Source organism: Symphalangus syndactylus, chromosome 22 (genome assembly GCF_028878055.3).
Source record: "Symphalangus syndactylus isolate Jambi chromosome 22, NHGRI_mSymSyn1-v2.1_pri, whole genome shotgun sequence".
Taxonomy (NCBI): Eukaryota; Metazoa; Chordata; class Mammalia; order Primates; family Hylobatidae; genus Symphalangus; species Symphalangus syndactylus.
This window is the reverse complement of record NC_072444.2, coordinates 51,390,637-51,406,698: the sequence shown is the minus strand read 5'-3', so window position 1 is coordinate 51,406,698 and position 16,062 is coordinate 51,390,637. Positions and strand designations below refer to the sequence as shown.

Here is a 16,062-nt window from a genome sequence, read left to right as displayed (position 1 = left end):
ACCTCCAGCAAACTCCAGCAGACCTGCAGCAGAGGGGCCTGACTGTTAGAAGGAAAACTAACAAACATAAAGGAGTAGCATCAACATCAACGAGAAGGATGTCCAAACAATAACCCCATCCGAAGGTCACCAACATCCAAGACCAAAGGTAGATAAATCCATGAAGATGAGGAAAAACCAGTGCAAAAAGGCTGAAAATTCCAAAAACCAGAATACCTCTTCTCCTCCAAAGGATCACAATTCCTCGTCAGCAAGGGAACAAAACTGGATGGAGAATGAGTTTGACAAATTGACAGAATTAGGCCTCAGAAGGTAGGTAATAACAAACTCCTCCAAGCTAAAGGAGCATGTACCAACCCAATGAAAGAAAGCTAAGAACCTTGAAAAAAGGTTAAAGGAATTGCTAATTAGAATAACCAGTTTAGAGAAGAACATAAGTAACCCAATAGAGCTGAAAAACATAGCAGAAGAACTTCGTGAAGAATACACAAGCATCAAGAGCCGAATCAATCAAGCGGAAGAAAGGATATCAGAGATTGAAGATCAACTTGATGAAATAAATTGTGAAGACAAGATTAGAGAAAAAAGAATGAAAAGGAATGAACAAAGACCCCAAGAAATGTGGGACTATATGAAAAGACCAAACCTACGTTTGATTGGTGTACCAGAAAGCGATGGGGAGAATGGAACCAAGTTGGAAAACACTCTTCAGGATATTATCCAGGAGAACTTCCCCAACCTAGCAAGGCAGGCCAACATTCAAATTCAGGAAATACAGAGAACACCACAAAGATACTCCTTAAGAAGAGCAACCCCAAGACACATAATCATCAGATTCACCAAGGTTAAAATAAGGAAAAAATGTTAAGGGTAGCCAGAGAGAAAGGTCAGGTTACCCACAAAGGGAAGCCCATCAGACTAACAGTGGACCTCTCTGCAGAAACCCTACAAGACAGAAGAGAGTGGGGGCCAATATTCAACATTCTTACAGAAAAGCATTTTCAACCCACAATTTCATATCCAGCCAAACTAAGCTTCATAAGTGAAGGAGAAATAAAATCCTTTACAGACAAGCAAATGCTGAGAGATTTTGTCACCACCAGGCCAGCCTTACAAGAGCTCCTGAAGGAAGCACTAAATTTGGAAAGGAAAAACCGGTAACAGCCACTGCAAAAAACATACCAGAATGTAAAGACCATCAACACTATGAGGAAACTGCATCAATTAATGGGCAAAACAACCAGATAGCATCATAATGACAGGATCCAATTCACACATAACAATATTAACCTTAAATGTAAACTGGCTAAGTGCCCCAATTAAAAGATACAGACTGGCAAATTGGATAGAGAGTCAAGACCCATCAGTGTGCTGTATTCAGGAGACCCATCTCACATGCAAAGACACACATAGGCTCAAAATAAAGGGATAGAGGAATATTTACCAAGCAAATGGAAAGTTAAAAAAAAAAAAAAAGCAGGGGTTGGCTGGGCATGGTGGCTCACGCCTGTAATCCCAGCACATTGGAGGTCAAGGCAGGCAGATAACCTGAGGTTGGGAGTTCAAGACCAGTCTGACCAACATGGAGAAACTCCGTCTCTACTAAAAATTCAAAAATTAGCCGGGTGTGCTTGTGCATGCCTGTAATCCCAGCTACTCGGGAGGCTGAGGCAAGAAAATAGCTTGAACCTGGGAGGTGGAGATTGTGGTGAGTTGAGATCATGCCATCGCACTCCAGCCTGGGCAACAAGAGTGAAACTCTGTCAAAAAAAAAAAAAAAAAAAAGTGGGGGTTGCAATCCTAGGCTCTGATAAAACAGACTTTAAACCAACAAAGGTCAAAAAAGACAAAGAAGGGCATGGTAAAGGGATCAACACAACAAGAAGAGTTAACTATCCTAAATATATATTTACCCAATACAGGAGCACCCAGATTCATAAAGCAAGTTCTCAGAGACCTACAAAGTGACTCAGACTCACTCCCACACAATAATAGTGGGAGACTTTAACGCCCCACTTTCAATATTAGAAAGATCAATGGGACAGAAAATTAACAAGGATATTCAGGACTTGAACTCAGCTCTGGACCAAGTGGACCTAATAAACATCTACGGAACTCTCCACCCCAAATCAACAAAATACACATTCTTCTCAGCACCACATTGCACTTATTCTAAAAGTGACCACATAATTGGGAGTAAAACACTCCTTAGCAAATACAAAAGAACAGAAATCATAACAGTCTCTCAGACGACAGTGCAATCAAATTAGAACTCAGGATTAAGAAACTCATTCAAAACCGCACAACTACATGGAAACTGAACAACCTGCTCCTGAATGACTACTGGGTACATAATGAAATGAAGGCAGAAATAAATAAGTTATTTGAAATCAATGAGAACAAAGACACAACATACCAGAATCTCTGGGACACAGCTGAAGCAATGTTTAGAGGGAAATTTATAGCATTAAATGCCCACAGGAGAAAGCAGGAATGAACTAAAATTGACACCCTAACATCACAATTAAAAGAACTAGAGAAGCTAGCAGCAGACAAAAAAATAACTAAGATCAGAGCAGAACTGAGGGAGATAGAGACACAAAGAACCCTTCAAAAAATCAATAAATCCAATAGCTGGTTTTTTGAGAAGATTAACAAAATAGATAGACTGCTAGCCAGACTAATAAAGAAGAAAAGAGAGAAAAATCAAATAGACACAATAAAAAATTATAAAGATGATATCACCGCTGATCTCACAGAAATACAAACTACCATCAGAGAATACTATAAACATCTCTATGCAAATAAACTAGAAAATCTAGAAAAAATGGATAAATTCCTGGACACATACACCCTCCCAAGACTAAATCAGGAAGAAGCCAAATCCCGGAATAGACCAATAACAAGTTCTGAAATTGAGACAGTAATTAATAGCCTACCAACCAGAAAAAAGCCCAGGACCAGAAAGATTCACAGCCGAATTATACCAGAGGTACAAGGAGGAGCTGGTACCATTCCTTCTGAAGCTATTCCAAACCATAGGAAAAGAGGGACTCCTCCCTAACTCATTTTATGAGGACAGCATCATCCTGATACCAAAACCTGACAGAGACATAACAAAAAAAGAAAATTTCAGGCCAATATCCCTGATGAATATTGATGCAAAAATCCTCAATAAAATACTGGCAAACCAAATCCAGGAGCACATCAAAAAGGTTATCCATCACGATCAAGTCAGCTTCATCCCTGGGATGCAAGGCTGGTTCAACATACGCAAATCAATAAACATAATCCATCACATAAACAGAACCAATGACAAAAACCACATGATTATCTTAATAGATGCAGAAAAGGCCTTTGATAAAATTCAACACCTCTTCATGCTCAAAACTCTCAATAAACTAGATATTGATGGAACATATCTCAAAATAATATGAACTATTTATGACAAACCCACAGCCAATGTCATACTGAATGAGCAAAAGCTGGAAGCATTCTCTTTGAAAACCGGCACAAGACAAGGATGCCCTCTCTCACCACTCCTATTCAACATAGCATTGGAAGTTCTGGCCAGGGCAATCACACAAGAGAAAGAAATAAAGGGTATTCAAATAGGAAGAGAGGAAGTCAAATTGTCTCTTTGCAGATGACATGATTGTATATTTAGAAAACCCCATTGTCTCAATCCCAAATCTCCTTAAGCTGATAAGCAACTTCAGCAAAGTCTCAGGATACAAAATCAATATGCAGAAATCACAAGCATTCCTATACACCAATAACAGACAGAGAGCCAAATCATGAGTGAACTCCAATTCACAATTGCAACAAAGAAAATAAAATACCTAGGAATACAACGTACAAGGGATATGAAGGACCTCTTCAAGGAGAACTACAAACCACTGCTCAAGGAAATAAGAGAGGACACAAACAAATGGAAAAACATTCCATGCTCATAGGAAGAATCAATGTTGTGAAAAGGCCTTACTGCCCAAAGTAATTTATAGATTCAGTGCTATTCCCATCAAGCTACCATTGACTTTCTTCACAGAATTAGAAAAAAACTACTTTAAATTTCATATGGAACCAAAAAAGAGCCAGTATCGCCAAGACAATCCTAAGCAAAAAGAACAAAGCTGGAGGCATCATGCTACCTGACTTCAAACTATACTACAAGGCTACAGTAACCAAAACAGCATGGTACTGCTACCAAAACACATATATAAACCAATGGAAAAGAACAGAAGCCTCAGAAATTATGCCACACATCTACAACCATCTGATATTTGACAAACTTGACAAAAACAAGCAATGGGGAAAGGATTCTCTATTTAATATATGGTGTTGGGGAAACTGGCTAGCCATATGCAGAAAACTGAAACTGAACCCCTTCCTTAACACTTTATACAAAAATTAACTCAAGATGGATTAAAGACTTAAATGTTAGACCTAAAACCATAAAAACCCTAGAAGAAAACCTAGTCAATACCATTCAGGACCTAGGCACAGGCAAAGACTTCATGACTAAAACACCAAAAGCAATGGCAACAAAAGACAAAATTGACAAATGGGATCTAATTAAACTAAAGAGCTTCTGCACAGCAAAAGAAACTATCATCAGAGTGACTAGGCAACCTACAGAATGGGAGAAGATTTTTGCAATCTATCCATTTGACAAAAGGCTAATATCCAGAATATACAAGGAACTCAAACAAATTTATAAGAACAAAACAAACAACCCCATCAAAAAATGGGTGAAGTATATGAAAGGATACTTCTCAAAAGAAGACGTTTATGTGGCCAACTAACATATGAAAAACAGCTCATCATCACTGGTCATTAGGGAAATGCAAAGCAAAACCACAGTGAGATACCATCTCACGCCAGTTAGAATGGTGATCATTAAAAAGTCAGGAAACAACAGATGCTGGAGAGGATGTGGAGAAATAGGAAAGCTTTTACACTGTTGGTGGGAGTGTAAATTAGTTCAACCATTGTAGAAGACAGTGTGGCAATTCCTCAAGGATCTGGAACCAGAAATACCATTTGACCCAGCAATCCCATTACTGGGTATATACCCAAAGGATTATAAATCATTCTACTATAAAGACACATGCACATGTAAGTTTATTGAAGCACTGTTCACAATAGCAATGACTTGGAACCAACCCAAATGCCTGTCAATGATAGACAGGATAAAGAAAATATGGCACATATACACCATGGAATACTATGCAGCCATAAGAAAGGATGAGTTCATGTCCTTTGCAGGGACATGGATGAAGCTAGAAATCATCATTCTTAGCAAACTAACACAGGAACAGAAAACCAAACACCGCATGTTCTCCCTCATAAGTGGGAGTTGAAGAATGAGAACACATGGACACAGGGAGGGGAACATCACACACCAGGGCCTGTCGGAGGATGGGTGACTAGGGGAGGGATATCATTAGGAGAAATACCTAATGTAGATGGTGGGTTGATGGGTGTAGCAAACTACTATGGCACGTGTATCCTTATGTAACAAACCTGGATGTTCTGCACATGTATCCCAGAACTTACAGTATATATAGATTAAAAAAAAAAAAAAGAGCTGCTTACAGAATGGAAAGTAATGTAAATTATGGAATGAACAATCCCCTCAGCCGCAGCTCTGAGCTCAGGTAGCAGTCACCTGCAGTAGCATCTGCTCTGAAGGCAAAGCTCATTGGTATGCAGTTAGCACTGCCCGTAACCCACAGTGCTATTGCTGCAGAATCACCGGTGCCATTTGTCCTTCAACTCTGAAAATAGCACAGTGGTAGCATTACTATTCAGACATATCCAGAAGAAACAACAAAGAACTAGTCATTCTTTCCACACTGGAAATATGAGAAAATCAAGCCTCATAAATTGGGTGGGACAAGGCCAGATGACAACTTGGTCTTTTTTGTATTCAGGCAAGTCAGTATTGCCCAGACTTTGAAGTCCCTGTGGCCGCAGTCTAGGGAGAGTAGCATGCCACACTCCCTGTGGACTCTGACTTACAGTGGCAGTCTCAGCTCTTAGTGTGGTTGGGGAAAGTGAATTAGGTTGAATGGCAAAATGAGCATGTGTTGATTAATAATTTGAAATCATTATCCACTCCAATTTCAGGTCATGATTCAGGGACGATTATTCAATATGCTTAGTGCTGTTCGTGAAATGGACAAAGAGAGTGTACTGAGAAAGACTGGCCAAGCAAAACAGTCGATAGCACAAGGTGAAGTATGGCTGCAAAGCACAGAGATGCCGAGACTGATCATGCCTCTGAGCGTGAACTTTCCTTAGAATGAAGTTAGCTCTATGCAAATAAAACATTTTCACCAGTCACAAATATTAGTTTCCTATCTTTGCTATAACAAATCACTTGTGCCTTCTGCTTCCTCTTGTCACTAGAGACTAGGGTAGTCATCATTTATATTTGCTGATTGACTGGCTGAATTTGGTATTTTCTCAACCTAGCATTTACACATTAAGCCTTTTAAACTTAATGGCTTAAAACAATGCAAATTTATCATCTCACAGTTCTGGAGGTCAGAAGTCTAAGACAAGGTGTTGGTAGGGCTGCGCTCCCCCCGGGGGCTTCAGGGGAGCCCAAGTCCTTGCCTTTTCCAGCTCCTGGAGTCTACCTGCATTCCTTGGCTTATGGCCCCTTCCCAACATGACTCTAACCTCTTGCTTCTGTCCTCACATCTCCTTGTGTGAGTCTGACTCCCGTTTCCTTCCTATGCAGACTCTGATTACATAAGGCCCACCTGTCTAGTGCAGAATAATCCCCCCATCACAGAGCCCCATCTGCAGAGTGCCTTTTACCATGGAAGATAACACATTCACAGGCCCCTGGGAATGGGATGTGGGTACCTCTGAGTGCCATTATTCAGCCTATCTCATGACATAAAGTGGATCTCTATGTCAGGTTTGGCTGAAATACCTAACCACTTGATAATAAACAAGGTCCCCCAACCCCAAACCAAGTTGTAATGTCTGTGAAGTTTGGCTGTGGCTAGACCTCCTGTTTTGTGCCCTCTGCTTCCTCTTGTCACCAGAGACTAGGGTAGTCATCATTTATACTTGCTGATTGACTGGCTGAATTTGGTATTTTCTCAACCTAGCATTTGCACATTAAGCCTTTTAATCTTGTATTGTCTGTCTTTCCCTAACTTAAGGAAATTTCCATGCTGGCCACCGTGGCCACTGTAGTAAATGCCTGTAATCCCAATACTTTGAGAGTCCAAGGTGCGAGGATCACTTGAGGCCAGGAGTTCGAGACAAGCCTGGGCAACATACATAGTGAGACCCCTGGATAATTAAAAATTATCCAGGACTGGTGGCATATGCCTATAGTCCCAGCTACTCAGGAAGCTGAGGTGGGAGGATCAGCTAAGCCCAGGAGTTCAAGGTTGCAATAAGCTATGATTGCACCACTACACTCAAGCCCAGGTGATAGAGTAAGACCCTGTCTCTAAAAAAAACAAAAAAAAGAAAGGAATTCCAATCCTCTGATGCCCAGCTTGGCTGGGACTGTTGGAGGCCCACTCTCGGTAGCTTCTAGGAGCCCAAACACCATATCGCCATCTTCTCCCAATACATATATTCCCAATCCACGGTTTGTTTGCCAGCCCACAAGCAGGCCCTGATCTTTCCAGAGTCTTCCTCCCTTCCTGGCCTGAGCCTCTGAGCCTGGCTCAGCCTTCCCCATCCTCCTTAGGCACAACCACACTCCCATCTGCCACTCCACTGAGACCCAAGTGTGTATTTTGTTTTTCAAAATATTGTATAACATTTTAATGATTCTCTTTCTTCCTCCTATATTATTTTTTATCTCTGGTGTTGAAGTTTCTAATAAAGAAACTCTTTTTCCTAAAAAATTATAAAATTTACTTGTGAATTCTGTGGGGATGTATAGAAAATGTCTTCATTTACTTCTTTAATCTTTTTCTTTGCTTAATTCATCAGAGATATTTTAATTATGAATTCTAGTTTTTTGGAAATAAAGATAAAATTTTTTTAACCAGAAAGGAGGTTGAGGTAAGAACCAATGGGACATTGAAAGTGGAAATATATATATATATATATACACACGCACACACCCACTAATTGGTATATGGAAAATATGCAAATATATATGGTGATTTCCCATAAAAATACCTTTAGTACCCCTAAAAGTGCCGTTTTTTTCACCCATAGAGGCGAATTTCTTCAAATTCTTCCTGAGGCGGATCAGTCAGGATGATTATACCAGCCGGTTCTCTGTGTCGCCCAAGGAGGTGCTGCCCTTCGCTTTCCCAGACTGCAGCCCACCCCAGGACTCCAACGAGCTGGTAGGTGCTGTCAGGCTTGGTGGCGGGGCGTGGACATGATCATGATCGTGTTGGGCAGATACAAGGCAAGCCCTATCTCAGTCTCAGTCCTTTCACCTCCTCCCAGAGGCTCCAAGGGAAGACCAGGAGAGTGTTACCAGTGGAAAACCAGGGATCATCTCCTGCCATCTGCCTTGCTCCTGATACACCTGCACAGAGCTCCCTGGTAACCTGGGCTGGGTCCTTCCCAGCCTGAAATGCAGCATGAGCACTGACCCCCGCCCAACTGCCCTGGAACTGGGCCTGAGTGCAGAAGGGCAGAGAGAGGAACCGAGAGGGCCCCACCTGGCCCAGGGAAGCAGGCTCTGCTCAGCTGGGCCCTTCTGCTGCCTGGGCAAATGGTAGCAGTCAGGGAAGGGCAGCCCTCAAGTCTGGGCCTGACCTCATAAGAAGGGAATGTGGCCCCAGAAACTGACAATCTAACCCATCAGACTCACAACTCACTTCTCTCTCTCTCTCTGGGGTGTGTGTGTGTGTGTGTGTGTGTGTGTATCTTTCTCTCTTGGGGTAGCAGGAGATATAATGGCTCATCCTTCTTCCCTTCTGGGCACAATGGTGCATTATTGAAAAAGTGAGAGTTAACCCTTAGGTTGTATTTACTATAGGTCAGGCAGTGTCTTAAGTCCTTCCGGTTCACCTCATTTAATCTTCAACAAAGCTACATGATAGGTTTACCACTTTTCAAATGAGGAAACTGAAGCACATATTCACATAGCCAGTAATAAAATGTTGCTCGAGTTCACATCGTTAGTAATAAAACGTATACTTAAATCAATATTGCAAGTGCATGTGCAAAATACTTTGTTAATTTCAAAGAATAAATGTCATTCACATTCTAAAATATTTGTTAAGCATTGCAGGTAATCTACTCAAGAATTATGGGACTGAATTTAGAAATTCCATATGTTTTCTGCTTTTGATAATTGTGTGACTTAAAAGAGCAGAATAATTAGTTCCTAAGAAATAAAAATCCTGTGATTTTCAAGCAACAATAAATGTCTGACACTTGATAATTAATGGGATGCAGAGGTTGATGGGGTAGAAAGAGATCCTCACTGTGCAGTGGAGGCCTCCTCATTATTTTGAATAGTTTGAAGCTGATATGTTTCATTTGATATTTTAGTGCTACAAAGACTTCACTGCTGCTCAGGGTTGTTGAAAAATAGAGAGCTCAGCATTCCTATCTATAAAAAAGAATCTATTAATTTATTTCGTAAATACTGTATTTCATCAATTCTAAGATGGCTTTTTCTTAAATTTGGCATCTAGAAATTGGGAAATGATATTATTGTGGCCTATTAATGTTTCATCATATTAGTTTAGTGATGGTGTATTAGATTAGGGGATGTATGCTATTTTTTGAGTGCCCATCATATTCAGGCACCACCCAGATCCTCTGGGTGTTTGAGGCAGACTAGCATGCAGGAAGTGTATTAGGTAGTGCTTCAGGGGTTTGCACCTGTGGAAGGCAGGCAGAGGGGACAGGATTGGGTGGAGAGAGAAGTAGGACTGGGGTCCACCTCAACAAAGGCGTCAGCTGGGCCTGTGAGAACTCTGAGGCTGGCACAGGGTGAGAGGACACAGCATGTTTCCCACGGCTTCAACCCGCCATGGAGGTGAGCTGCCTGGGAGGAGCACTTGACTCTGACTAAGGCAGTGCCCTTCAGATGAGGCAGCCCCTGAAGAGGGCTCCCCCGCCCCCAAGAGGTGTTTCTATCCCTACACTCCTGGCAGCTAGGGGCTGAGTCCTTCAAGCCTGAAGAAGTTTCTGAGTGACTAATTCAGCCTCCACAACCGCAGAAAATAAAAGAGACTCACATCCACTAGGAGACATGGAGGAGGGGGTGATCAGGGCTGCCTTCCTGCCCTACAGATCAAGTGGCAACTGTGGTTGCAGGAGGAGTTGCTCTGAGAGTAGAACTGGTCATTAATATTTCAAAATGTAATGGAAACAGAAGCATAGCCACTCTTGCTCAGTGGTGATTCTCTGTTCTTTTTTTTTTTCCTTTCACATTTTAGGCTCCTGATGGCCTTGGACTGGTCCCAATTAAGTCTTCAGAAGTTCAAATCAAGCAGAGTTATTCCTTCTTCGATCTGCAGGTCAGACCTGTCACATAAATTCATTAGTTGAGTTTCTTATTAAGTAAACAAAATATTCTTGAATTTGAATTGCAGTGTTTTATAGTTTTGCTTTATGGTAGATTACACTGTGTGGCACATTCTGCTGCTATGGGATGGCATATGGGAGGTACAGCAGATTCTTTTCTCATAGTGTGGCTTATGCAAACCAGGATTTCTACTCTGTGGATATACCCATATCATGCATATATGAAGCTATCTGAACTACATATATTAGAAACTTCAAGAAAAAAATACAAGATAAAGTGAGCAAAAATTTGTCAGCCTTTCTTGAGGTATATGACCACTTCTGTTTCTGAAAATGAAAATATTTTGGTGTACTTCTACACTTAAGCCCTGTAGTATGGTTGAGTAATTATGAACACTCATGTGTGCTGAAACCCAGAACAGGGCTCAGGACTTTCACTAAAGTCTGTCCAGTCTGGTCCAAACCAACAATAGCCACAATCCCATGACTACAACGTGGTGCTTGTCTTACTTTTACCACCAGGAAGCTCGGAAATGCTGTTGTTGAGAAGTAGATCCCACCAAATGGTAACAGGTTTTTAAGGATGTTCAATCTTCTTTTACCTTCAGGTTCCTCAACTGTACAAAATTAAGAGATATCAGCCATTCTCTGTCCACAAGTCTTTGACAAGTTACAGACCTCAAAAGCTTGCCCGAGCCCTAAAGCAAGGAGCTGAGGTAACACACCCCCACCTTCCAGAATCTCTCTCATTTTTTCCCTTTTATCCTGGCATCAAAACTAACGTGCTGCACTTGGTCATTGTTAGGATGAAGTCACCACCATCATAGCCCTTCCGAAACAGGACTCCACAACTCAGCTCTCTGGCAAGACATCAGTCTTGAGCATGAAACCACCTGAGGCCTTAGCCATGTCTCTAGATTATGATCCTCTGTATGTTTTTGTAAGTAACAACTGGCAGAAGCCTTGTCTTCTGTGTTTCTTTATTTCGGCAATTACTCTATAGGAAACAGAGCATTCATTGGGAATATTTTTTCTCTTTGGAATTTCAAGTGTTAAATAACATCTGACCTTTAAAATTGTTTGCCAGCCTTTATTTTTTGGAGAATATCAATGATTCCATCTTTTAGCAATTCCTGCATTTTTAATGAAAATAATTTTATGATCTTTTCTAAATATCTATAATATGTACATATAGGCCACAGAAGAAATTAAAAAAGAAATTAGAAAGTATTTTTAAGTGAATGAAAATGAAAACAAACAAAAAATCTGTGGGAAATTTATAGCACTACACACCTACATTGGAAAAGAAGAAAGGTTTCAAGTTAATGTCCTAAGTGACCCTTTTAAGAAACTAGAAAAAGAAGGGCAGATGAAACCAAACTAAGCAGAAAAAAAGAAATAATAAAGGTCAAATTGAAAATCAATGAAATAGGCTGGGCACAGTGGCTCACGCCTGTAATTCCAACACTTTAGGAGGCCAAGCCGGCAGATCACTTGAGGTCAGGAGTTTGAGACCAGCCTGGCCAACATGGCGAAACCCTGTCTCTACTAAAAGTACAAAGAAATTAGCCAAACGTGGTCATGCCTGCCTATAATCCCAGCTACTCAGGAGGCTGAGGCAGGAGAATTGCTTGAACCCAGGAGCAGGAGGTTCCAGTGAGCTGTGATCACACCACTGCACTCCAGCCTGGGTAACAGAGCAAGACTCCATCTCAAAAGAAAATCAAATGAAATAGAAAGCAGAAAAAAATAGAGAAAAACTGGTTCTTTGAGAAGACCAATAAAAACGATAAACCTGTAACCTAACCGATCAGGAAAAAAGGCAAAAGGCACAAATTACCAATGTCAGGAATGAGAAAGGTGACATCACTACACATTCTACAGATTTTAAAAAGATAAGAGGTTAATATTATGAAAAACATGATGCCAGTAAATTTGATGACTTAAGTTAAATGTGCAAATTCATTAAAAGGCACAAACGGGGGTGGAGCCAAGATGGCCGAATAGGAACAGCTCCGTTCTACAGCTCCCAGCGTGAGCAATGCAGAAGACTGGTGATTTCTGCATTTCCATCTGAGGTACCGGGTTCATCTCACTAGGGAGTGCCAGACAGTGGGCGCAGGACAGTGGGTGCAGCGCACTGTGCACAAGCCGAAGCAGGGTGAGGCATTGCCTCACTCGGGAAGTGCAAGGGGTCAGAGAGTTCCCTTTCCTAGTCAAAGAAAGGGGTGACAGATGGCACCTGGAAAATCAGGTCACTCCCACCCTAATTCTGCACTTTTCTGACGGGCTTAAAAAATGGCAGACCAGGAGATTATATCCTGCATCTGGCTCGGAGGGTCCTACGCCCACGGAGTCTCACTGATTGCTAGGACAGCAGTCTGAGATTAAACAGCAAGGCGGCAGTGAGGCTGGGGGAGGGGCGCCTGCCATTGCCCAGGCTTGATTAGGTAAACAAAGCAGCAGGGAAGCTTGAACTGGGTGCAGCCCATCATAGCTCAAAGAGGCCTGCCTGCCTCTGTAGACTCCACCTCTGGGGGCAGGGCACAGACAAAAAAAAGACAACAGTAACCTCTGCAGACTTAAATGTCCCTGTCTGACAGCTTTGAAGAGAGTAGTGGTTCTCCCAGCACACAGTTGGAGATCTGAGAACAGGCAGACTGCCTCCTCAAATGGGTCCCTGACCCCCGAGCAGCCTAACTGGGACACATCCCCCAGTAGCTGCAGACTGACACCTCACACAGCCGGGTACTCCTCTGAGACAAAACTTCCAGAGGAACGACCAGGCAGCAGCATTCGCAGTTCATGAAAATCCGCTGTTCTGCAGGTACCGCTGCCAACACCCAGGCAAACAGGGTCTGGAGTGGACCTCTAGCAAATTCCAACAGACCTGCAGCTGAAGGTCCTGACCGTTACAAGGAAAACTAACAAACAGAAATGACATCCACACCAAAAACCTGTCTGTACATCACCATCATCAAAGACCAAAAGTAGATAAAACCACAAAGATGGGGAAAAAATAGAGCAGAAAAACTGGAAAATCTAAAAAGCAGAGCACCTCTCCTCCTCCAAAGGAATGCAGTTCCTCACCAGCAACAGAACAAAGCTGGACAGAGAATGACTTTGACGAGTTGAGAGAAGAAGGCTTCAGACGATCAAACTACTCCGAGCTAGAGGAGGAAATTCAAGCCAAAGGCAAAGAAGTTAAAAACTTTGAAAAAGAATTAGACGAATGTATAACTAGAATAACCAATATAGAGAAGTGCTTAAAGGAGCTGATGAAGCTGAAAGCCAAGTCTCGAGAACTACGTGAAGAATGCAGAAGCCTCAGGAGCCGATGCAATCAACTGGAAGAAAGGGTATCAGCAATGAAAGATGAAATGAATGAAATGAAGCGAGAAGGGAAGTCTAGAGAAAAAAGAATAAAAAGAACCGAACAAAGCCTCCAAGAAATATGGGACTATGTGAAAAGACCAAACCTATGTCTGATTGGTGTACCTGAAAGTGACAGGGAGAATGGAACCAAGTTGGAAAACACTCTGCAGAATATTATCCAGGAGAACTTCCCCAATCTAGCAAGACAGGCCAACATTCAGATTCAGGAAATACAGAGAACGCCACAAAGATACTCCTCGAGAAGAGCAACTCCAAGACACATAATTGTCAGATTCACCAAAGTTGAAATGAAGGAAAAAATGTTAAGAGCAGCCAGAGAGAAAGGTCGGGTTACCCACAAAGGGAAGCCCATCAGACTAACAGCTGATCTCTCGGCAGAAACTCTACAAGCCAGAAGAGAGTGGGGGCCGATATTCAACATTCTTAAAGAAAAGAATTTTCAACCCAGAATTTCATATCCAGCCAAACTAAGCTTCATAAGTGAAGGAGAAATAAAATCCTTTACAGACAAGCAAATGCTGAGAGATTTTGTCGCCACCAGGCCTGCCCTAAAAGAGCTCCTGAAGGAAGCACTAAACATGAAAAGGAACAACTGGTACCAGTCACTGCAAAATCATGCCAAATTTTAAAGACCATCAAGGCTAGGAAGAAACTGCATCAACTAACGAGCAAAATAACCAGCTAACATCATAATGACAGGATCAAATTCACACATAACAATATTAACTTTAAATGTAAATGAACTAAATGCTCCAATTAAGAGACACAGACTGGCAAATTGGATAAAGAGTCAAGACCCATCAGTGTGCTGTATTCGGGAAACCCATCTCACGTGCAGAGACACACATAGGCTCAAAATAAAAGGACAGAGGAAGATCTACCAAGCAAATGGAAAACAAAAAAAGGCAGGGGTTGCAATCCTAGTCTCTGATCAAACAGACTTTAAACCAACAAAGATCAAAAGAGACAAAGAAGGCCATTACATAATGGTAAAGGGATCAATTCAACAAGAAGAGCTAACTATCCTAAATATATATGCACCCAATACAGGAGCACCCAGATTCATAAAGCAAGTCCTGAGTGACCTACAAAGAGACTTAGACTCCCACACAATAATAATGGGAGACTTTAACACCCCACTGTCAACATTAGACAGATCAACGAGACAAAGTTAACAAGGATACCCAAGAATTGAACTCAGCTCTGCACCAAGTGGACCTAATAGACATCTACAGAACTCTCCACCCTAAATCAACAGAATATACATTTTTTTCAGCACCACACCACACCTATTCCAAAATTGACCACATAGTTGGAAGTAAAGCTCTCCTCAGCAAATGTAAAAGAACAGAAATTATAACAAACTGTCTCTCAGACCACAGTGCAATCAAACTAGAACTCAAGATTAAGAAACTCACTCAAAACCGCTCAACTACATGGAAACTGAACAACCTGCTCCTGAATGACTACTGGCTACATAATGAAATGAAGGCAGAAATAAAGATGTTCTTTGAAACCAACGAGAACAAAGACACAACATACCAGAATCTCTGGGACACATTCAAAGCAGTGTGTAGAGGGAAATTTATAGCACTAAATGCCCACAAGAGAAAGGAAAGATCCAAAATTGACACCCTAACATCACAATTAAAGGAACTAGAAAAGCAAGAGCAAACACATTCAAAAGCTAGCAGAAGGCAAGAAATAACTAAAATCAGAACAGAGCTGAAGGAAATAGAGACACAAAAAACCCTTCAAAAAATTAATGAATCCAGGAGCTAGTTTTTTGAAAAGATCAACAAAACTGATAGACCACTAGCAAGACTAATAAAGAAGAAGAGAGAAGAATCAAATAGGCGCAATAAAAAATGATAAAGGGGATGTCACCACCGATCCCATAGAAATACAAACTACCATCAGAGAGTACTACAAACACCTCTATGCAAATAAACTAGAAAATCTAGAAGAAATGGATAAATTCCTCGACACATACACCCTCCCAAGACTAAACCAGGAAGAAGTTGAATCTTTGAATAGACCAATAACAGGCTCTGAAATTGTGGCAATAATCAATAGCTTACCAACCAAAAAGAGTCCAGGACCAGATGGATTCACAGCCGAATTCTACCAGAGGTACAAGGAGGAACTGGTACCATTCCTTCTGAAACTATTCCAATCAAA

General features: G+C 41.4%; 1 protein-coding gene across 5 annotated transcripts in view; it reads left to right on the top strand.

The window, feature by feature from the left end:
* Positions 1-16,062, top strand: part of CFAP221 (cilia and flagella associated protein 221) — a 127,945-nt gene that overhangs the window by 80,270 nt on the left and 31,613 nt on the right. For all 5 annotated transcript variants that reach the window (XM_055261540.2, XM_055261538.2, XM_063631305.1 and 2 more), the window contains 5 exons: positions 6,133-6,238; positions 8,206-8,339; positions 10,398-10,478; positions 11,094-11,201; positions 11,291-11,425. In XM_055261540.2, the coding sequence (XP_055117515.1) occupies positions 6,133-6,238; positions 8,206-8,339; positions 10,398-10,478; positions 11,094-11,201; positions 11,291-11,425 (564 nt within the window). The remainder of the gene's footprint in view (positions 1-6,132; positions 6,239-8,205; positions 8,340-10,397; positions 10,479-11,093; positions 11,202-11,290; positions 11,426-16,062) is intronic.